At 38.6% G+C, this 22453-nt stretch overlaps 2 protein-coding genes across 2 annotated transcripts; both read right to left on the bottom strand.

Moving 5' to 3' along the window:
- Positions 1–1324: 1324 nt before the first annotated feature.
- Positions 1325–8950, bottom strand: dsc2l (desmocollin 2 like). The gene is made up of 16 exons (XM_004542737.6): positions 8515–8950; positions 8288–8378; positions 7971–8179; positions 7774–7878; positions 7279–7434; positions 6884–7028; positions 6642–6796; positions 6381–6515; positions 6061–6246; positions 5667–5914; positions 5427–5569; positions 4710–4928; positions 3916–4137; positions 3599–3714; positions 3145–3474; positions 1325–2772 (listed from the first exon to the last, which is right to left on the bottom strand). The coding sequence occupies exons 1-16, from the start codon at positions 8551–8553 to the stop codon at positions 2575–2577; spliced, it is 2697 nt and encodes an 898-aa protein (XP_004542794.3). The 5' UTR covers positions 8554–8950; the 3' UTR covers positions 1325–2574.
- A 6074-nt stretch (positions 8951–15024) lies between these two features.
- LOC101483295 (desmocollin 2-like protein) lies at positions 15025–20053 on the bottom strand. Its single transcript, XM_024806046.2, has 10 exons — positions 19914–20053; positions 19018–19108; positions 18703–18911; positions 18506–18610; positions 18011–18166; positions 17615–17759; positions 17373–17527; positions 17137–17271; positions 16805–16990; positions 15025–15883 (listed from the first exon to the last, which is right to left on the bottom strand). Exons 1-10 carry the CDS (start codon positions 19950–19952, stop codon positions 15689–15691), a joined length of 1416 nt encoding a protein of 471 aa, XP_024661814.2. The 5' UTR covers positions 19953–20053; the 3' UTR covers positions 15025–15688.
- Between the last annotated feature and the right edge of the window lie 2400 nt (positions 20054–22453).

Genomic DNA, 22453 nt, shown 5'->3' with positions numbered 1-22453 from the left:
TGCTATATTAGCAAGTTTTAAACATCTAAACTGCTTGAAAAGAAAAGAATCAGGGTTATGGCTTTAAAAATACTTAGGAATCTGAAATAAAGACACTTTTTATTGCAGATTACTACAAGATCAGTCATCAACAAAAGGGTTTTACCTTAGTAGAGAACAGTTCCTTTTTCAAATATGGGTAGAAGAGCTGCTATCTCTGCTTGGATCGCATTCTTCAGATTTTTGGGTTAAGCTTTTTTTTTTTGTGGAGGGGGGTCATTATTTTCAGTTAGGCGACTTATGTTCAAGATCACCTAATTAGTCCCTTTGGGATTTTGAGCAAAAACCCTTCATGTTCACATGTTGTTCACATCTTCCCATAATTGTGACAGTATTATTTTAATCTGTACAGATATTGTTGCGTTTCTAACAAGATTTTACTGTTTGATCGGGGTGACATTTTTTCCAGGAATTAATTTCACCATTTATTCTTCTCTCTGCCATCATATTTTATACTCATCATCACAATGTGACAGATGGCCCTTTCCAGAGCCTGCGATTGCATATTTCAAGCCTCAGGTGTCCTTTGTACGTCATCATATTGATAAATTGCATCAGAGACTGGTGACTTGTTTATAACTTCAGTGCGTATTTACATTATCTATAAATTAATCCAAAGTGTTACGAGAACTCTGGGGAATTTCAGTTGAGGTTTCAATACATTTTTCATTGAATATTATTTATTTACAGAGGTTTTTGAATAACAAAGCAAAGTCTGTTATCTATACTATCTGACAATTTAAAACTAATTATTGATAATTGTTAAATTACACTAATTGGGCCATTGCATAAATTTCCTGTAACCGGAAACTTTATGTCTAAAGAAGTCATTTACTGTTTACAAAATAGAGTTTGTTACCATGATTACAGTTAGAACATTTTAACAATAGGGTAGAACAATGTTGCCATAATAACACCGTGCACCAACTGGATCTGCCAAAGACTGAAAGTAATTATTAGCCAAGGAGTTGGAACATTGAACTCATTGTATTACGCAAGCTATCTGTGCCCCACCCTGTAAAACATTCACCAGGGTGCACACAAAGCCCGAGCACAATAAGCAACCAGACTGCGACCTTTCTGTACAACCAGAAAAAAGAATAAGGAACGTTTTTTTAAAACAAACTAAAATTTAAATAAACAGTGAAGACTATAAGCACAAACAGTAGTGCTTACAGTTGTACAGCTACATAAATGCTTATTGCATGTGTGCTATGGTATTTTATAATCTTCATCTTGCACTTATAGTTCCTTTAAATGTAGAAAAAGAAAAAAAAACAACTGCTACTGTTGCAAAAATTAAACAACACTCTTTAATGTTAATGTCAAATTACAACTAAAACCACATAATATACATATAAGGTATACAGTTTTTGACTGGGTTTTTCCTGTGCAGCCAGTTATATTTAGTTTCGGGCAGTGTCAGTAACACCTTACCCCTCCGGTTCACACCCTTGTGCAGATTTAAACAGGACTACTGTTGGGAATGTTGCAATAACCTGACTGACAAGCGAGCTCAAACTGCACCCGTCTGACAGTCAGGGAGTTGAAGTAAATCATGGTTACACACAATTTCTGTGGCACTGGGAAATTGTGCAGAAGTAAATCAACACTGTTTAAAATAGACCATTATAAATGTGTAGTTTTACATTAAATATTGTGAAATATTAGAAAAGATTATTTTGTTTCATTATTTGTTTTACTTCAAATATATCGACAAAGCCTGAAATTCAATAAGGATAAAAAAAAACAGCAACATGACTGAAATAGAAATGCATTCTTTTTTTATACCAGACAACGATTAATAAACAAAGTTGTTTTTTTTAAATACCGAAGTTCCTACTAACAAACATGTTAATACTCAGTAGCCGCATTTCAACCCAAAATAACAAGAAGTTCTAGTCCCAAGAGCTTTTTTGTCTGTACTCCCACCAATGTATTCAGACCCACAAAGCTTAAGCAGACGTCGTGCAATTAAATATGAAAAAGCAACACCAGTTTTGTTGTTCTCCATCTCCCTTCACTGCTCTCTGATGTAAGTTTAAGTTAATGATTACCAACAATTTATGTGGTAAACCTTGAAGGCAGTGTGATTTTTATGAGAAGTTGCTTTCCAACCAGAAACAGTGCAATCCCTGGACCAAAGGCTCCTGAAGTGTCACAAAGTGCTACCCTCCAAAAATATAAAGATATGAAATCACTTTTCCAAGAACTTCATTTAGACCTTGGTTCCTGAGGTACAAACCTCCAAAAGACTGCAGTCCCTGTGGTGGAAACGCGGCTATTGACATACAACATAAAGTATGCACAACCAACAGCATCTACATCATTTTCAGTGCAAATGACTTTTACATAAAAAAAACTAAAATAACAACAACAAAGACATAAAGCAACTAAGAGCAATAGCATATACACACCAGCACCACCTGCCTGTTCTTTTTTTATATTCTTACCCCAGTAACAAGCCAAGCATTCAAGCCCAATCTGCATCTTTTACAGCTTTAAAGTAAACAATATTATCTGGAGTGTCACTTTTCATGTCTTTCTGCAGACCTCTGCAAGAGTTTTGAACTTTGGTCCGAGTGTGTTCAGAAAGTCAAGGTTATCATTGTCATTATTATCACTGCAGCATCCGACAGAGCCAGCTACAGAGCCACGTCCCTCGAACCCGTAGGAGTGGATGATATCATCTGCGTATCGCCCATCCTCCACTGTTCCCATTTGGATCAATTTCTGGAAGACACAGGCAGTTTGTTATTACTCCTTGGACTAAGCCTGGATGATAGGAGCAAGCATACAACACTTTCAAAGCTGCTCGGGATATGACTGACGGACGGATATTACACATCGAGCAAACAGATCTCCAACAGGTTAGAGAAATAATATCTTTCACCAAAGGTGAGAAATATTGAGGTTTACACAGGATGCTATCACAGCTTAGAGAAGAAGATAATATTACAAATAGGAGTTAACTTATCTGTAACAGGTAACACATTATTAAACCGCAGAAAAAGAAACTTCTGCTGCTCTCTTTTTGACTTTTTATGCAAACTTCTGCCACTAAAACAAATAAATAATATGTTTGTAATCATAAAATAACAATACCTGATGTAGATAGCGGCCATTTGTTTCCCAATTATACAGAAGAGCTGGGTCCATATTGTGTTGTCTGTAGTCAAAGTCTACACCACTACCAACAAGCTGACCATAGGATTGACGATCTATGGTCATGTCATACTGGCCGGTATAGTAATCCTGCATATTAGCTGCAGAAATATCAGTCCTTCCATGCATCCCATTCTCGTGAACACCAAGGGTTCCAATAGTGCTTCCACTCTTGTTCCCGATCCATGAAGGATTCATCATTACACCCTTGACAGAACCCTTTACTGCTTGGTCAATCTCAAATGGGGGACCATTGATGAGACTTGCATCCTGTCAATCAAAGCAAACGTGGCAATTAAATAAATGAAGCAGAAGGGGAAAAGAAAAGAAGCAAATATGGTTTCCTTGTGAGTAACGGTAAGCCAAGGCAATGCTTCCGCATTACTGTCCTTACCACTTCGTCCCCTGGGGCCTCCGTGTTGGATTTGAGTAGGATTCCTCCAGTGTCTGTTGAGTCGTCAAGTTGCAACTTCTCTCTCTTTGTTAGACAGAAAAATGCAAGGAGCAGGACTGCAACAATAAAGCAAGCGTGTTCAAAATGATAGCTCACAGAGTACTTTTATGTGCGGTAAGCGTCACAAGAATGAGCATAGCAGCATTATACACTACACTATTGTATGCAAAATTGCTTTTTGCATATTGGAAACTGAACAAACTACGAAAGAACCTCCAGCTAACCCTTACTACTTATAATTACAGTGGAAGACTCACAGAGCAGTAGGAGGAGGGCCACAGGCAACAGCATAGTCAGTATTCCCAGCGGTCCGAGCGACACGGACCTGTCCTTGCCAGGGCAGACGCCATTCTTGCACTTGCAGACTCTCAGATTCACTGTCTGTGTTTTGCCACTACCCTGAAGATCTGTAACAGTCAGGTCAACGGTGTGCATCCCCAAATAAAGCGGTTTGAGCTGCTCCAATGTAGCTGCAGTGTCTAAGAAGGAAACACGTGATAATTATAAAGAGACTCAAGCTTAACCAAGAAAAGCACCAAAAAAAGACTGAAGAATATTGTTTCAGGCTACATCATGTGACTTTAACATATACTTAATACTAAGATTTGTAATAAAATATTTATACTTCATAAAACAGAGTATTACTGTGTGAATGTATGTGATTTATGATTTTACTGTCCATGCAGTAAAACCCATGTCCACATTTTTAGCCCCCAACATATACTAATCTACTCGTTTTAAAAAGTGCACAAACAAAACAAAAGATGCGTCGACAAGTTCACGCAGTTCCAAGTCTTTTTCTCAACTACATTTGTTCTTCATTACATATTTACTTCTGAAAACAGAGTATTCACAGAGTTGTGAAACAAAACAACTCCACAACACCCTCACATATTTGTTTCTTTTCTCACCACTGGAATGATACCATGTCACTTTTTGGATCATGCTGTACATAGGGTACTACAAACATTTGTAAAAAAAAATCTTTTCGTTCACATTTGATTAAAAAGATACACTTTGCGCTTCATCGTGTACAAAGACAGCCACTTACCATTAAGACTTTTCACAGACCATGTGCCATCATTGTTATTTGGTAAACTGAAGGTGAATGGGGAAGAAAAGGGACTCTGATCTTTGTCTTCGGCCACCACCACCACAGAGCCGAGCACTCCATCCTCCTGACAAAACGTGAGCTCACTAGGAATCGTAGGAATGTTGTCGTTTTCATCCTCCACCCAAATGACAACTGTTCCTGTTGCTGACTTGGAGCCTGAAACACAACAGCATTACTGGTTCTCACGTAGTCATGTGGACATGTTGGCACACAGGAACAATGGAATACACCATTTTCATTACAATAACGCGGTGTCACCTAAGTGCAAGTTTTAAGTTCTGCCAAGCACTGGGATATGTGCCCAATTTCCACAAAACACTCAAAGGAACATGAGTCATTGTAAATGACTAGCCACTTGATTTTTTTTCCAACAGGTTTTATCTTGTCAACAGGTGTTCTCATGAAAAATAAAGCCGCTCAGACAAACAGCTCAAGGTGGAGCTTGTACTTTTAACAACTTTCGGATTGTTTGACACACCGCAAGAAGAAATGAAGGAACGGCAATAAGGTTTATTTAGTCACACAAGGCACTACCTCAAATGATCTGGCAAATATCCATCAGGTAATATAGAATTGAGTACAGAAAGGACCACTTGTGTATTGTTGAAGGTTGTGTTTTCTTCATCAGTACTGAAGTGCCTACAAAAAACTTACTAGCATCAACAGCCCTCACTGTGATGTTGTAAAACCCATCGTGAACAAGCGGTGACTCTCTGTCAATTGTGTTTGCCACCCTCAGCTCTCCCGTGTCTCTGTCAACATTGATCCAGGAGCCCGGGTCTGTGATCTTGAAATACCTAAGAGACAAAAAAGTACTTGTGCATTACTCGCATGTTCACTCTTGTAGTCCAAGTCACGAGAACAAGTGTTATTGGGGCAAATTGAAGTCCTTACTTGATGCCTTTGCTGCTCTTGGTCTCAGGGTCTGTAGCTGTATAAGTTCCTATCACTGTGCCATTTGGTGTGTTCTCTTTGACATTGAAGCGGATCGAAGGAGCAGAGAATTCTGGGCCTTCATCGACATCGGTGACACTGACCTTCACAGGGATGGAGTTCCAACTGGCGCTGCTGCCACTCAGCGGTGCTTGATTTTGTGCCGTGATCTGAAGCTGTACACTGTTCGTCTTCTCATAATCTAATGGCTGAAAAAAAAAGAAAGACATTTAAAAGTTTATGACTATAAATCAGTTTTATAAAGGCGGACTTTCCGTTAGATGTGATCCATGTAAAATGCTACTACCAACATTACTAAATGATAATAACGAATTTAATAAGAAGTCAGTCTCACCTTTGAGACGTACAGAAGCCCTTCATTTGTTTGGGGGTCAGTAACAATCCTGAAATTTCCATTTTCATTTCCTTGAGTAATGACAAACTTTGATATCCAGTTTGGTGTGTTTATCAAATCTTTATCTTGAACTGGAATCCGAAGTAGAAGTTTTTCACTTTCATTCTCTTGCACAGCGACATCATACTAAAAGAAAAAACACGTTTTTGGGGGGGAGGGGAGATTACTAAACAACCAATGTTCATGGAAAATAAGTATGACAAATGTAAGTATTAGTTATTCAGCCAGATTACATACTGACAGTTTTTTCAAACACTTACAGATGTTTTCATGAAGGTTGGCGGGTTGTCATTGATGTCACTCAGAACAATTGTTGCTGTTGATGTGGCAACCAGACCACTTGGTGCACCATTCATATCCTGGATTTGTACAACCACCAAATGGATGTCTTTTAACTTAAAAAGAAATGTTGCAAAATATCATAAGGAAAATATGTTGGAAAGCACTTGTATCATCTTCTTCAAAGCTATTTTCATTTAAATAAATTTCACAGGTATCACTGATGCAGAAGCAGTGCTCACCTCTCTGTCTAGGGTGTTGGTTTTTGTTGTGATGACACCTGTTTCCGCATGAATGGCAAACATGGCTGTTCCAGTTAGGAGTGTATACCTAATCTTCACATGGTCGGTGCCAATTTGGTCTTTGTCGGTTGTATTCACCTTTCCCACCACAGTCCCTGTATTGGAAACCACGATCATTTAGAGCAACTGCACTGAGGCCAAACACCACAGATTTATCTGTTACTCTATTTTGCTTTTCTCACCTACACTACAGTGCTCAGGAACCATAAACTGTAGAGGACCTACAAACTCCGGTGGATTGTCATTTACATCATCTACAACCACTTTCAATGGCAGATTCTCATCTGTCTCCTTGTTTGTGACCGTGTCCCAAGAACGCACCACAAACTATAAACGAAAAAGACAAACGTGTAAGCAAAGTTAAAGGCAAAAACATTATAAGACATATATAAATTGTGTCACTTCCAGGTTTGAGTGAACAATATAAAAAAATGCGTAATAGAGAATCAAAACTCAAAACTAACAAGTTGACAATCTGTCATTATTTTATTTAATGATAAATCGTTCTTTTTGAATGACTGCTGAACAATAATGCAACTGACTAAAAACCTTAAATCATTTTCATGTTCACACTCACACTATATACTGGGAACGCCTCACGGTCCACTGCTTTGAGCAAGAACAGATCCCCTGTGTCTCTGTTCAGGTTGAACACTCCAGTTGGATACTTATCGAATCCTTCTCCTTCGACAGTGTAGAACAATTTATATTTGGCTGAGGTATCTGACACCAGCTACAGGAGAAACCAAATAAAACACACATATTAAAGAAAACAAAAACAACAAAAATTCTGTTATTCAATTTTCATAAAGCAGCCTACTGTGAGCTCTTTCAGCTCGTAGCGTTTTTAAATAGATCAAAACTGTAGACAGTTCCCAATCTGACATGCTGGTAATGTAACTTAAAAAAGAACATCAAAGGAAATAATCACTGAATTTAATTAACAGGCGTGACTCCTGAAATAATCAGATAATTTGAGGGGGGAAGTGAGAAAAGAGAACAATGTGTACTGAAAATAAACATTTGAATAGCACAGTGCTTATAAATGATATGAATTATACATTTAATTTACCCTTTCAATTAGTTTTGGATAGGGTCCTACGTAATTCTCCACTACGGTGAGGTTCGGAGGTGCCCAGCGTCTTTTAGACCGAATCAGGAATCCTTGGCCTCGTTGCTGTGACATTCCAACAAGTCAGGATATGTTAGAAAAAAACGCATCGTGCTTTCTGAGCTGTATAAACGGCTCACAATATGCAGTTGTCTTACATGTTTTGTCGGCATTGTACTGCGGACAAGGTGAACTTTCATCTTACTTTCCGGTCTACTATTGTCCTGAGCGCACACAAAAAATGTCCGTCCTCTTTCTGCCACTGAGACAGACGTTAAAGCTACCACTGCTCCATTACTGTTTATTGTAAAACTCGGGTCCTTCACAGTTAACAGCGTTGATTTGGCATCACAGCCGACGGTTTCAACTGAAAACCGAGAAAGGGAAAGTTAAAAAGAGCCATAAAACACAAAACAGTCGGCCTACAACACTTTTTCACACAGACGGAATGAAAAAAAAGTAAGCAGAGCAGCACCTTTTGCTACTTGGTATTCAGGTGGAATTGTTTCAGGTACAATTACGTAGAGAGACCTCGGGAGAGAGCACGACTCCACACAGGACAGGATCTGAAGGTGAAAGTGAGTTTCAAACGGGCTTGTCGCGTTTAAATGTTGCTATAGCAAACAGCATTGACAGAAGTAACAGACAGCAAAGCGTATTGGTGATGTAGGAGTGCTTTAAAACCAAACTAGAAGCACTTACCAGCATTAGGCAGATGGTGGAAATTAAAACTCTCCCCATCTTTGGAAGAAAAAAACAGTAAAAGGCTGACTTTGTCCTGGGTCCAAGTGGGGAGAGTCCGGTTAGTGTTTCAGAGAGTAATAGAAAACAAATGCGTCTAGTCTACTCGAGAGTTTCGTCTCTTGTCTGTTGCTTCACTTCTCTGTTAATGCGAAAAGGCAGGCGTTTCTCAGACGGCTCTATCTGTCGCTGTTGGGTGAGTCAGCGGACACACCTTTGCTGACACACCCAAGTGAAATTTCAAACAAGCGAAGTACCTTTGGGCTGTGCTCGCTGGTGTCTGCTGAGAAAGCCAACTCCCTCAAAGCTGCTGATATTCGCGTTTTTCCCGCCAGCAGGGGGAAACATTACTCTTTTACTGGAAGACATTAAACCGCTCTTTTATTTCCAATTAAAGAGTTTTAGCAGGAGCATAAGAGCTAAAATACATGTAATTAAAGCTTTAAGCACTATTTGTATAAATCCATGCATATAACGCAAAAACAATAGTCGTATAACACTAGCGCATGCTGCAGGTACACTTATTTGAAGAAATACTGGTCTGTCTGCCTTTTGTCAAGACTTGTCCCAGGTCTACACAGAAAATTGACCCCTACGTCCTCCTCTCTCCTTTAGCTCTCCGCTGTAGGAGGAGCACATTTGAGCTCCTCTCTGCACACCACAGGAATTTGAGCCGAATGAAACCCTGGTATGGGAGAGGCTGTGGTTCCCACAGCAAAACGCTCACAATCTTTATAAACTGCTGATAAAAGTGAAGAGACAAAAACGATGGACCTACGTTTTTTTAAAGTATGTCCATCTGGATATACTTTAATAGTTAGATTGTTATTAAAGGAGCTTTTTGAAAGCAGGGTATATGGGTCTGTAACAGGAAAGGTGAGAAAAATGTCAGGAAGACAGTGGGAGTCATGGGCGTGGACATAATGAAGACTTTAAGGCTTTAACGCTTTACCAGCAAATACAAAACAGACACAGTAAAACCCCATGTGATGTTATTCCCGAGATAAAAAAGTAAAAGCTAACTGCTGTCGTACTTAGGCTTCTGTGTGTTCCCAGAATTAAAAGTCTAAACAAGCCTATGTGTAACAAACGTATCATATTTCCAGTTATTCAGCTGGTTTAATCATTACTGATGAAACATCCCCCACAGTATCCTGATAAGATTACTCATAACTGATGTTTTTAGATTGTACTTTTGCTTTTGCAGAGTTGTGCAGTGACGAGAAAGCATAAATGTAACCTTTCTCTGGAAGACATTTTCTTTTTTTTTTAGCTTCAAATGAAATTCCTAAGATGTCTTGGTGTCATTGCCATATGACCTCATGCATTTTACTCCCAAAGTGCAGTTTTCTGTTAGTTTGAACTCATCTGTTATGAAATGGTGTGTTTTGCCAAGACTCCACGTAAATGCTGGGGAGCTATGACAGGATGTTGTGAGATGCAGTGTTTTAAAGGAAGTGAAAATCTTACAGAGGGAGTATAAAGGTATCTGAGCTGCCACTTCACTGGGTGTGGACAACACATGTTCAAGTCCCACACATGCAAGGTTTCCTGCCACTGCTTTGAAAGCACACACCAGTATGCATTAAGCAGGTTTTGTGTTCTAAGTGCTTATTAATGTTGCATTAATGCTGATAATTAGATGCCAGTTATGAGGATTCTTCAATGAAATTGAATATTTTTATTTCATTTGTTAACATTTAATCCCAAAAAATACTCTTGCCATGCAACCCTGCTTTAATTAAAGATTAATCTTGTGTTTATTAATGTCAGATAGGCTTGCTATATATTCTAAATAGTTCTATAGTTCAAAATTTAATATAAAAACTTAATATCAGCAAATTATTGACTTGAGTCAAGTTTGATCCTGAACATACTGCGAGGACATGAAATATGAACAGTACACAAGGGTTAATTCAGCGGCTCGGTTTATGACTGTGACACACGTGCTTGACATTACAAAGTTTCTGGATCCACCCAAAGCAGCTACAACACCCAGCTTTCTCCACCCTTTGCATGAGTATCAAATACAGTACTCGCGTCATCACGTGTACGAGAGTAGTATTCTACTGAAACCATTTGAGGATTAATTCACTGATGCCAAAGTCATTATTACTAATACCTTTGTGATTTGTAGCATGTACTCTGTAATCTAGACTGGTCATTCTGAAACGTGAAATGATTTCCTCAAAGATTTTCCTCTAGAGCAGTCATGCGTGTCTACATAGACATGTTGAATTAGTCTGTGTTCATAAGAACTAATGCATCAACCAGTTATTTGATCAGTGCATAAGCAAATATCCTTCTTTATGTATTCCTGAATGTGTACTGCACTCAAATCGGCCAAAGAAGTTTCAGTGTTGTTGTTTTTCTCAGAGTTTCAGTGTTGTCAGCTTACTTCTGCTGCATTTCAAAACTCAGTTTTAGTTTGGCACCGCATAATTTGAGAGCCTCGTTTTTTTCTGTCTCCTGCTTTTCATGATGTTATAAATAATCTGTCATAAATCATGTGACACCATCAAAACCACTCTCTGTTTTATTTAAATGCTAAGAAAACCATGAAATGAATGATTGATTGCTTATAAAAATTAAAACAAAACAGCAATTGCATAATTCCCCCATATTATGTGATATATTGCCTCCGTGGTGCTCCCTACCACCCAAAAGTCATTGGGAATTCTTGGTAACAGCCAATGGTTTTTCAGTCTGCTGCTACAGATCTATCAGCATTCAGAGTTGTGGCCAACCAGCACTTGTATCACCACCAAGATTTCACTTAGACTCCACCAAGAATTTCCGATCTATTCACAAACTAAGACATTTAAAAAAAAAAAAGTCAGTTATAATATTTCTCATTGCAAATAATACCAGCATAAGCTATGTTTGCTACTTGTGATACCATATATCACAACCTATTGTATAGCTTGTTGCAAAAAATATGCGTATATGGCACAAAACATCAGGACCGACATAACAAGGTGGTCATGACTAGATATAAATGGTGATAATATAATATACACAGGTGGCTCAAGCCAAATTCTTGGAAGTTTTCTTTTTTTTCTGGCATTTCTTTCTCACCATTGTGGTTGTGAATCTTACTTCATGGGATAGGTAGTCTAAATCGAAATCAAGCAAGGTTAGAGAGAGCAATGAAGGAACGCCATGGCCATAATCCATGATGCCAGAGAGAACCCTGAATAGCATAAAAATGTGTGAAAATGAAAAGAAGAAGACCACAGATTCATGCATATATATATAGGAGGACATGCAGAGGGTGTCATGGTCCTGGGTCGTGTGACCCAGTGTTTTATGTATCTTTTGTATTCATTTATGCTTTAGCTTAGTTAATTTCTAGGGTGCTGTTTAGCCTTTTGTTTCTTAGTTGTTTATGTCATCTCCCTGTACTCAGTCTCCCTGGTTCGTGCGTCTACCTGTCATGCGTCATGTCTGCGTGGTTATGTTTAGTTCATGTCATGTCTAATCTCCATGTTTGCTGTTTTAGTTTGAAAGTCTGTATTCAATGTCAGTGTATTTAGTTTCACTTCTCCTGTCCTGTATTTAGGTTCATGTGTGTCAGCAGTGCTCCCATGTGTGGCCACTTCCCCTGATCATCCCTCATATGTATTTAGTCTCTGTGTTTCATGCAGTCTGTGTCGCGTCGTCTGTGTTCCCGCCCTCCATGGGCTCACAGCCAGTCTTTACAGTCATCGTCATGGTTTTCTGAGTCTTCATAGCTTATCTGCTTCCAGTTTAGTTTAAGTTCAGTTTAGTCACGGTATTTCTGCTTTGTTTGAAACCTGTCATCAGCCATAATAAAGGCTCGCTTTCAGTTTAAGTTTACTCCGGTCTACTCTCTTGTGTTCGCACCTGGGTCCACCACACACACCACCACATGGTCTGTCTCCTCAGATCGTGACAGAGGGCTTGTGTGTGAGAGGAGGATAACAGGGATAATGTGAGATGGAGGCAGATGATCCATAGTGGCGACCCTTAAGGGTACAGTCAAAAAAGAAGATTATTATTTCAACCTGAGATTCCTTGCCTTTGGCCCATTTTGTGTGAAGAACATATAAAATATTTTAAGTGGCTTCAAACTCTCACCGACCCACCCAGCCCTCACATGTTTGAGTCCACTGAACCGAAGGGTCATACAAGGCTAGAAGCACTTTCACCCTGTCCTCCTCCTAGATCACCTGCTATTAGCATTTCTGTGTAAATTTGGTCCGTGTGTCTGTGTGAGTGTGTGTGTTTATTGTTCTAAGGTGAATCTACCTTCACATCTCACCTACTATTGTTAAGTTGTTGCCATGGTTTAACTGTTGTAAATTTTAAGATGGTAAACAATACTGAGATATATAATCACAGCCCTAAATACACTCCATTTACTTTATATACAAACTAGTGTGGCTTCAGGGCAGTAACCAGCTAAAATAAACAAAACAGCAATGAACCAGTTAAACCTACTGTGCAATCCTACGACTGACTCCTTATCAAAGTGAAACTGGAAAAATGACAAAACAAACAAAGTCTACACAATCTCTTAGGGCAGCAGATCAGCACGTCCCTGTAAAAAATAAAAAGTAAATGAAAATTGCTGTATGGCAGTTGTAAACCTGAGTTAAGACTTGTATTGATAATAGCAATAACAAATTGAAATTTGGGTAACTGTCAATATTAGAGATATTTTTACCCAGAATCCATTTTGCAGAATATCGACTGCTGGATTTTTATTTGTGTTCTCGATCTTTATTGTCACAGTGTTAATGCCTTTGTGGATGTTTGGTTCTCCAAGCTCACCACTTTTACACTTTAAGAATTTAACGGGCAGTTTCTCAAAACATATTACCTGGAACCCTCCAAACCTCTTCGTTTTGCACAGTCTTTGTTTTTAATAAAATGCTGACTGGACTCGTATGATTCTCCACCAGAAGGACGACAGTTCCTGTTGTTGTCATGGAGCCTGCAATATAACAGTAATGTAGAAAATGTGTACATGTTGGCACACAGGAACAATTGCAATTACGAAGTGTCACCTACAGTGCCTCCTTCTTGATTCCATATTTTTTGCACACATGTCACAATTCCATGTTTCAGATCATCAATGTTGATTTAATGTTCGACAAAGATAATCTGAGTAAATACAATATCCTGTATTTTGTTTTTGTTTTGTCTTGTATGTTGTTTTTCATTTATTAAGTGAAATATGTTATCCAAACCTGTCTGGCCCTGTGTGAAAAGGTAATTGCTCCTAAACAAAATAATTGGTTGGGGCAATTATCTTAGCACCAAGAACTGCATGCAGTCAAGCAACTAGAATAACTGGGATTGAGTCTTTCACATCACTGCGGAGAAATTTTGTCCCACTGTTCTTTGCAAAATTGTTTTGATTCAACCACATTCGAGGGTTTTCAGGCATGAATGGCCAATTTCAGTTGAGAAAGCTAAGACTTTGACTAGGTCACTCCAGTCAGAGATGGACTTGTTGATGCGTTTCAGATCATTGTCGTGCTACATAATACAAATGCACTTGAACTTTATGCAACAAAGTGACAAACGGACATTCTCCTTCAGGATTTTCTAGTACAAAGCAGAATTCATGGTTCCATCAATTACAAGAAGGCATCCGGGTCCTGAAGCAGCAAAGGAGCCCCAGACCATCACAGCATGGTCTCACCATATTTGACTGCTGGTATCATGGTTTTTCTGGTTTTTCTTAATTGTGTGTTTGATGCTAGATGTAAAAGAACTTAAACCTTCCAAAAGATACTTTTGTCTCGTCAGTCCATGGAATATTTTCCCCAATGTCTTTCCAGAAGATGTTTTTGGAAAATATGAGATGAGCCTTTGTGATCTTTTTGGTCAGCACTGAGTTTACCTTGGAACTTTCTCATGGATGCCATTTTTACTCAGTCTCTTTCTTATTGTTGACTCATGAACTCTGACCTTAACTGAGGCAAGTGAGGCCTTCGGTTCTTTAATGTTGTTCTGGGTTCTTTTGGGACCTCCTGGATGAGTAGTCGATGGACTCTTGGAGTAATTTTGGTCGGCCAGCAATTCCTGGGAAGATTCACCACTATTCCAGGATTTCTCCAATTGTGAATAACGGCTCTCACCGTGGTTCTCTGGAGTCCCAAAGCCATAGAAATGGCATTGTAAGACTTGCTGCTTCTTTAGGTGGTGAAACAATGTGTAGATTTTTGAGGTTTTTAGCATGCTTTACTTTGTCAGAGAGGGTTCCATTTAACTCTTTAAGACCTACCATAGAACCAAGTCCGTCAGAGCTTATATTATATTTTTACATGTTGTAGAGCCATTTTGGGGAGCATTTCAAGTTGATATACATCAATACAACCATTATAGCCCACATTTTAATAATATGTCTGCATTAAGTGCATAGTAATTACATAAATTGCAAAAATTTAAGAAGCTTATCCCTCAAAACTTTAAATACAAAAAAGTTGCACAAAATAGTTTCCCACCACAGGAAATTTATTTTAAGTGTCTTCATAGTTTTATTTTTGAAATACACCAATTTTTATATACTGCAGGAAAAACGAAAATGAATATTATAATGCAAATTTGCAAAAAAAAATAAACAGCATATGCATCAAAATAAACTGTTTCCAGCAGTGCAATATGAGTCCTCAGCATCCCAGAAACGACACAGAAAGTCATAAAGTCAAACATAACTTAAAAACACCAGTATAGGCTCATAAGGCCCTGATGAGTAAAAAGCTACATTTCAGCAAAATGATGTCACTTTTGGTTTCGGGCAGGTCATGGCGGACATGCGATAGTTTGCGCTGATGGACGTAGGAAGTGTTACGAACAGCTGATCGGCTCGGCAAAGCGTGTTTCTGGAATATTATGTTTTTGTTGCTGCCAGTGCTTTTTATGCAGTTTTTGCAAAGCTATATGTGGAAGGAAACTGTGACCTAGGACAAGCTGATGGCATAAGATGTAAGTACAACTCCTCCGGTTTCATATGCAAAAAAAATTATTGCGCTAGCTTACGTGGTTGCAGTGCTACCGGGATTTAAAAATAGTTAGCAAAACGGAGCGTGCCCGCTCCAACCGGCTTTAAAGGGTTAAGGGATTTGCTGCTCTTCGTCTCAGGATCCGTAGCTATATAAGTTCATATCACTGTGCCATTTGGTGTGTTCTCTTTGACAATGAAGCGGATCGAAGGAGCAGAGAATTCTGGGCCTTCATTGGTGACACTGACATTCACAGGGATGGATTGCCAACTGGCACTGCTGCCATTCAGCGGTGCTTGATTTTGTGCTGTGATCTGAAGCTGCACATTGTTGGTCTTCTCATAATCTAATGGCTGAAAAAAAGAAAGACATTTAAAAGTTCATGAATATAAATTAGTTTTATAAAGGCGGACTTTCCGTTAAATGTGATCCATGATCCATGTAAAATGCTACTACCAACATTACTACAACCATTCGCACTCACATTCACACCTAGTGGCAATTTGGATTATCCAATCAACCCATCCCCACAACTTGCATGTCTTTGGACGGTGGGAGGAAGCCGGAGTACCCGGAGAGAACCCACGCAAACATGGGGAGAACATGCAAACTCCACACAGAAAGACCCCGGCCTGATGGTGGAATTGAACTCAGGACCTTTTTGCTGTGCAGCAACAGTGCTAACCACCTTGCCACCGTGCTGCCCCGTACTAAAACATTTGACAGATTTTCGAGCGCCGTGTACCGCATAAAATCGTTTCGAGGTCAGTAAACACAACCAGAATTCATACATAAGTCCCACAGGATTATAAGGGGCACTGTCGATTTTCAGAAAAATCAAAGGATTGATTTTAAGTGTCCCGTATTTTCCAAAAAACACGGTAATAACGACAGACCAAAAATAGTGCTTTGTTGTGTCTCGGATGGACGAAAGCTAAACCAGTTCCACACCACTGAAGTTGCAGCATTTTTACAAACCAATTCTGGTTCATCCGTTTCATTCAACGATTTGCTTTCGCCGCCATGCTTTTTCCGACGTGTGGGTATGAAAACAAAGGCACTGCGCATGCGCGTTTTACCCATATTCTATCGCGATATTTCATTTTTCTATCGTTGCCCAAAATTATACCGGTATTACCGTGAAGGGTATGATATAGCCCAGCCCTAGCGCCAAATCACAACAACAGTCGCCTCAAGGCGCTTTATATTGTACCGTACAATAATATAAGATTGTTATAATGATAATAACAAATTTAATAAGAAGTCAGTCTCACCTTTGAGACGTACAGAAGCCCTTCATTTGTTTGGGGGTCAGTAACAATCCTGAAATTTCCATTTTCATTTCCTTGAGTAATGACAAACTTTGATATCCAGTTTGGTGTGTTTATCAAATCTTTATCTTGAACTGGAATCCGAAGTAGAAGTTTTTCACTTTCATTCTCTTGCACAGCGACATCATACTAAAACAGTGAGGATGTTATGTTATCAGACAACAAATGTTCTTGAAAATTAAGTACAAAAAAGTCCTTAAAACGATTATTGTTCAACAAATATGATTTCACTTATTCAGCCAGATTACATACTGACAGTTTTTTCAAACACTTACAGATGTTTTCATGAAGGTTGGCGGGTTGTCATTGATGTCACTCAGAACAATTGTTGCTGTTGATGTGGCAACCAGACCACTTGGTGCACCATTCATATCCTGGATTTGTACAACCACCAAATGGTTGTCTTTTAACTTAAAAAGAAATGTTGCAAAATATCATAAGGAGAACATGTCAATGCTATTGTCATTTAAATAAAGTTCACAGGTTTCACTGATGCAGAAGCAGTGCTCACCTCTCTGTCTAGGGTGTTGTTTGTTGTTGAAATGACACCTGTTTCCGCATGAATGGCAAACATGTCTGTTCCAGTTAGGAGTGTATACCTAATCTTCACATGGTCGGTGCCAATTTGGTCTTTGTCGGTTGTATTCACCTTTCCCACCACAGTCCCTGTATTGGAAACCACGATCATTTAGAGCAACTGCACTGAGGCCAAACACCACAGATTTATCTGTTACTCTATTTTGCTTTTCTCACCTACACTACAGTGCTCAGGAACCATAAACTGTAGAAGACCTACAAACTCCGGTGGATTGTCATTTACATCATCTACAACCACTTTCAATGGCAGATTCTCATCTGTCTCCTTGTTTGTGACCGTGTCCCAAGAACGCACCACAAACTATAAACAAAAAAGACAAACGTGTAAGCAAAGTTAAAGGCAAAAACATTATAAGACATATATAAATTGTGTCACTTCCAGGTTTGAGTGAACAATATAAAAAAAATGCGTAATAGAGAATCAAAACTCAAAACTAACAAGTTGACAATCTGTCATTATTTTATTTAATGATAAATCGTTCTTTTTGAATGACTGCTGAACAATAATGCAACTGACTAAAAACCTTAAATCATTTTCATGTTCACACTCACACTATATACTGGGAACGCCTCACGGTCCACTGCTTTGAGCAAGAACAGATCCCCTGTGTCTCTGTTCAGGTTGAACACTCCAGTTGGATACTTATTGAATCCTTCTCCTTCGACAGTGTAGAACAATTTATATCTGGCTGAGGTATCTGACACCAGCTACAGGAGAAACCAAATAAAACACACATATTAAAGAAAACAAAAACAACAAAAATTCTGTTATTCAATTTTCATAAAGCAGCCTACTGTGAGCTCTTTCAGCTCGTAGCGTTTTTAAATAGATCAAAACTGTAGACAGTTCCCAATCTGACATGCTGGTAATGTAACTTAAAAAAGAACATCAAAGGAAATAATCACTGAATTTAATTAACAGGCGTGACTCCTGAAATAATCAGATAATTTGAGGGGGGAAGTGAGAAAAGAGAACAATGTGTACTGAAAATAAACATTTGAATAGCACAGTGCTTATAAATGATATGAATTATACATTTAATTTACCCTTTCAATTAGTTTTGGATAGGGTCCTACGTAATTCTCCACTACGGTGAGGTTCGGAGGTGCCCAGCGTCTTTTAGATCGAATCAGGAATCCTTGGCCTCGTTGCTGTGACATTCCAACAAGTTAGGATATGTTAGAAAAAAACGCATCGTGCTTTCTGAGCTGTATAAACGGCTCACAATATGCAGTTGTCTTACATGTTTTGTCGGCATTGTACTGCGGACAAGGTGAACTTTCATCTTACTTTCCGGTCTACTATTGTCCTGAGCGCACACAAAAAATGTCCGTCCTCTTTCTGCCACTGAGACAGACGTTAAAGCTACCACTGCTCCATTACTGTTTATTGTAAAACTCGGGTCCTTCACAGTTAACAGCGTTGATTTGGCATCACAGCCGACGGTTTCAACTGAAAACCGAGAAAGGGAAAGTTAAAAAGAGCCATAAAACACAAAACAGTCGGCCTACAACACTTTTTCAAAAAAAAAAAAAAAAAAAAGTAAGCAGAGCAGCACCTTTTGCTACTTGGTATTCAGGTGGAATTGTTTCAGGTACAATTACGTAGAGAGACCTCGGGAGAGAGCACGACTCCACACAGGACAGGATCTGAAGGTGAAAGTGAGTTTCAAACGGGCTTGTCGCATTTAAATGTTGTTAATGCTTCTGGGCATTAACATTTTTGCTATAGCAAACAGCACTGACAGAAGTAACAGACAGCAAGCATTAAGAGAAATGTATTGTAGGCGAGACTGAGGATGACTGCAGCCCTTTGTGTATATGCAATTACAGCTCACAGAATATTTGTGCTGGGATTGTTACATATTGACATTAAAAATAGCCTTGTGTATCAACTACAAATTGGCAATATTTATCAGTATATCACAATTATAATTCAGTTCATTTCCCTCTCACAGCGATAATGCTTTTATCACCGACTGTCTTGAAAAGCTGAAAAATGAGTAGTACTGGGAAAATGTAGTTATTTGTTATCCGTAGGATAGCTTTAACACTTTTTAATATGATTTTACAATCCTCCCTACCCCAGTCATGCATACTTAAAACTAGTTGTAGCAGTATAGTGGTTTAAAGTTAGCATAGTTGGAATGCCTTAAATTTTACCTAAGACGTGGCTCTTTAAAAGAATACAGGTTACACGACTTAACAAGTATCAGTACTAATCAAAGTAGACAAGTGATGAAATAAAATACTGGAAATCATCGATTTTACTGTAAACTCTGAATTCTTCTTCACACAGCTTTGCAATTTCACTTGCAAGGTCAGAGTGAGTTTTCGTACATGGAACTAATTACATGTTAGGTAATCCCTACTTACTTAGCTTTTGCGTTGAACCTTTGTTATAATACCCATGGTCATCCCTAACAGTGGAATAAAGAAAACTAGAAACACTTACCAACATTAGGCAGGTGCTGGAAATAAAACATTTTGCCATTTTTGAATAAAAAACAAGGAGCTTTGTCACTTGTCTGTGCCCCCGCTTCTAACAGGTGGTCATTTATCAGCTGCAGTATCTGTTGCAACAAGTGAAATTTCAAACAAGCACAGTACCTTTGGACTGTGCTCCTCATTGCCAACTGTGAAAAACAACTCCTCCCAAAAGTTCCAAATATTTTTACGATATATATATATATAGTTTTTTCCCTGAAACATTACTCTTTTACTGCAATACACAACTAAAAATGTAATTTTCCCTTGCTACAAAAACACGTGAGACATGTTGCATTTATCAAAGTGACCAGGTCTCCAAAAAAGTAAATGTGAGCCAAACACTGTATTTGTGTCTGTCAATGTGGGACATGTCAGAAATGACAGGGGGTGGACAGTTTGGTGTCCAAATTAAAAAATAAAAAGGATATATATAAATGTACCAGTATACCAGATTTGTATTTAGCATGTAAAGGTCAAATAAACGATGGTCAACTCCTTTGCTAAGTAAGGGTAAAGTGAATTTGTTCTTGTGGTCTCATTTGATACTCTTTATATACCCCTCTATTTTTTTCTAGTTGCTTAACTGTCTGGGAACCATCATTGGACTTCAATATGCATCCATAGACTATCAGTGTACTTCTTTTCTTGGTCTCATCCTCCCCACATGCTGTTTAAACCAGTGTTCTGTGTTTCCCCTTTAATTTCCCAGTTTGGTGTCTTTGTTTCATATTTTCTGTAAGCTCCAGCAGTAAAGCTGTGTTTTTTTAGTTTAGTTCTGCTTCTGAGTCTTGCATTTGGATCCATATTATACAAAGCAGGACACTGTTGACAGTGCAGTTACATCAGATCACCCCATGCATTTTGCATATGAATGCATCAGTACAAAGCAATAGTAATGGTCTTATAACACTATGGCATGCTACAAGTATAGGCGCTTGAAGAAATACTGGTCTGTCTGCTTGTTTGTGGTGGCTTATCTCAGGTCTACACAGAGACTGACCCCTGCTTGCTCCTCCTCTCTTGACTGCAGCTCTACTGTGTAGGAGGAACAAACTTGAGCTCCACTCTGAACACCACAGGAATTTGATCTGAATGAAGCCTGGTGTGGGGGAGACTGTGTAACCACAGCGAAACACTCATTATCTCTATAAACTGTTGATAAAAGTAAAGCAGCAGAAACACTGGCCCTACGTCATTTAAAATACGTCCAGTTCAGAAATACTCTACTGGCTTGACCTTGTTTATGAAAGCATTTTGAAGGCAGGATATATGGGCCTGCAACAGGAAAGGTGAGAAAAATGTCAGGAAGACTTTTGGTGGGAGTCATGGGCGTGGACATAATGAAAGTGCTTACCGCTTTAACGCTTTACCAGCAAATGCAAAACAGACACAGCAAAATACCATGTGATTTTATTATATAAAAAAAAAGGTTAATTATCGCTGTGCTCAGGCTTCTGTGTGTTTACAGAATTTAGAGTCTAAGCGAGCCTGTGTGGAAGAAACCTATTGTACTTTTGGTTATTCAGCCGGTCTCCCTATTTCTGACTACTTTTTCCCTACAGTATCCTGGTAAGATTAGTCATAACAGATGTTTTTACATTCTAAAATAACCAACTTTTTGCTTTTGCTGAGTTGTGCAGTTTGGAGAAACCGAAAATGTGAACTTTCTCTGAAATATTTTCAGCCATTTTTCTCACTTCCGATTAAATTCACCCAGTGTCTTTTCTGTCATTAAAACATGTCTTCATCCAGTTAGCTCTTCTAGTTTGAACACGTCAATTGCAAAATGATGACGAAGAAATCTCCTTGTTTGTTTGCCAGGATTCCACCCAAATGCTGCAGGGCTGAGACCAAATGTTTTGAGAAGCAAAGTTTTAAAGGTACCGAGTGCTAGCACTAATTGAACAGCTCACTTTGCAACAGTGACACACATGTCCCCGAGGTAAGAAAGTTCTTCAATCCACCTAAAACACCTACCACACCCAACTTTCATCACCCTTTGGATGAGTGCCAAATGAGGCATTCACGTCATGTGTAGGAGAGAAGTATTCAGGTGAAACTAGATGCTTAAGAGGATTGAATCACTAATACTAGTGTATTATTACTAACAACTACGTGTTTGGGAGTGTGTGCTGGACAAACTGAAGAATGTGAGGTGTCATAATCAAAAATGTTCCTCAAAGACTGTCACATGTGTCTGCTTAAAAAGTTGAACTAGCCTTTGTTCATAAGGACTACTAAATTAAACAATTATTTGGTCATTATCTAAGATAGAACCTTTATTAGCAGGTATTAGCACCCTCAGACTTTTTATGATGTTTTTTGTCATAAATCATGACACAATCGAAACCATCCACCTCTGTGTTGTGTTTTTAAATGCTCACCAAGAAAGGTATTACATAAATTTTAGTCTTAATTAAAAGAAAGAAAGAAAGATTTTTGTAATTTTTGTTTTGTAATTCCAGTATTATCAGAAACATGTCTGATTCATTCGTTAATGCAAAA

This window comes from Maylandia zebra, linkage group LG18 (genome assembly GCF_041146795.1).
Source record: "Maylandia zebra isolate NMK-2024a linkage group LG18, Mzebra_GT3a, whole genome shotgun sequence".
Lineage (NCBI taxonomy): Eukaryota > Metazoa > Chordata > Actinopteri > Cichliformes > Cichlidae > Maylandia > Maylandia zebra.
This window is presented reverse-complemented; position numbering and strand designations above follow the sequence as displayed.

Coding starts and splice junctions, on each gene's coding strand:
- dsc2l (XM_004542737.6), bottom strand. CDS start 8,553: ATGGGGAGAGTTTTAATTTCCACCATCTGCCTAATGCTG. Junction 7,029..7,278: donor AGGCGTTCCCAGTATATAGT/GTGAGTGTGAAC, acceptor TTTCGTTTATAG/TTTGTGGTGCGTTCTTGGGA. Junction 5,570..5,666: donor AAGAGCAGCAAAGGCATCAA/GTAAGGACTTCA, acceptor TTTGTCTCTTAG/GTATTTCAAGATCACAGACC.
- LOC101483295 (XM_024806046.2), bottom strand. CDS start 19,952: ATGGCAAAATGTTTTATTTCCAGCACCTGCCTAATGTTG. Junction 18,167..18,505: donor ATCCAAAACTAATTGAAAGG/GTAAATTAAATG, acceptor TTTCTCCTGTAG/CTGGTGTCAGATACCTCAGC. Junction 15,884..16,804: donor GGCTTCTGTACGTCTCAAAG/GTGAGACTGACT, acceptor TCTTTTTTTCAG/CCATTAGATTATGAGAAGAC.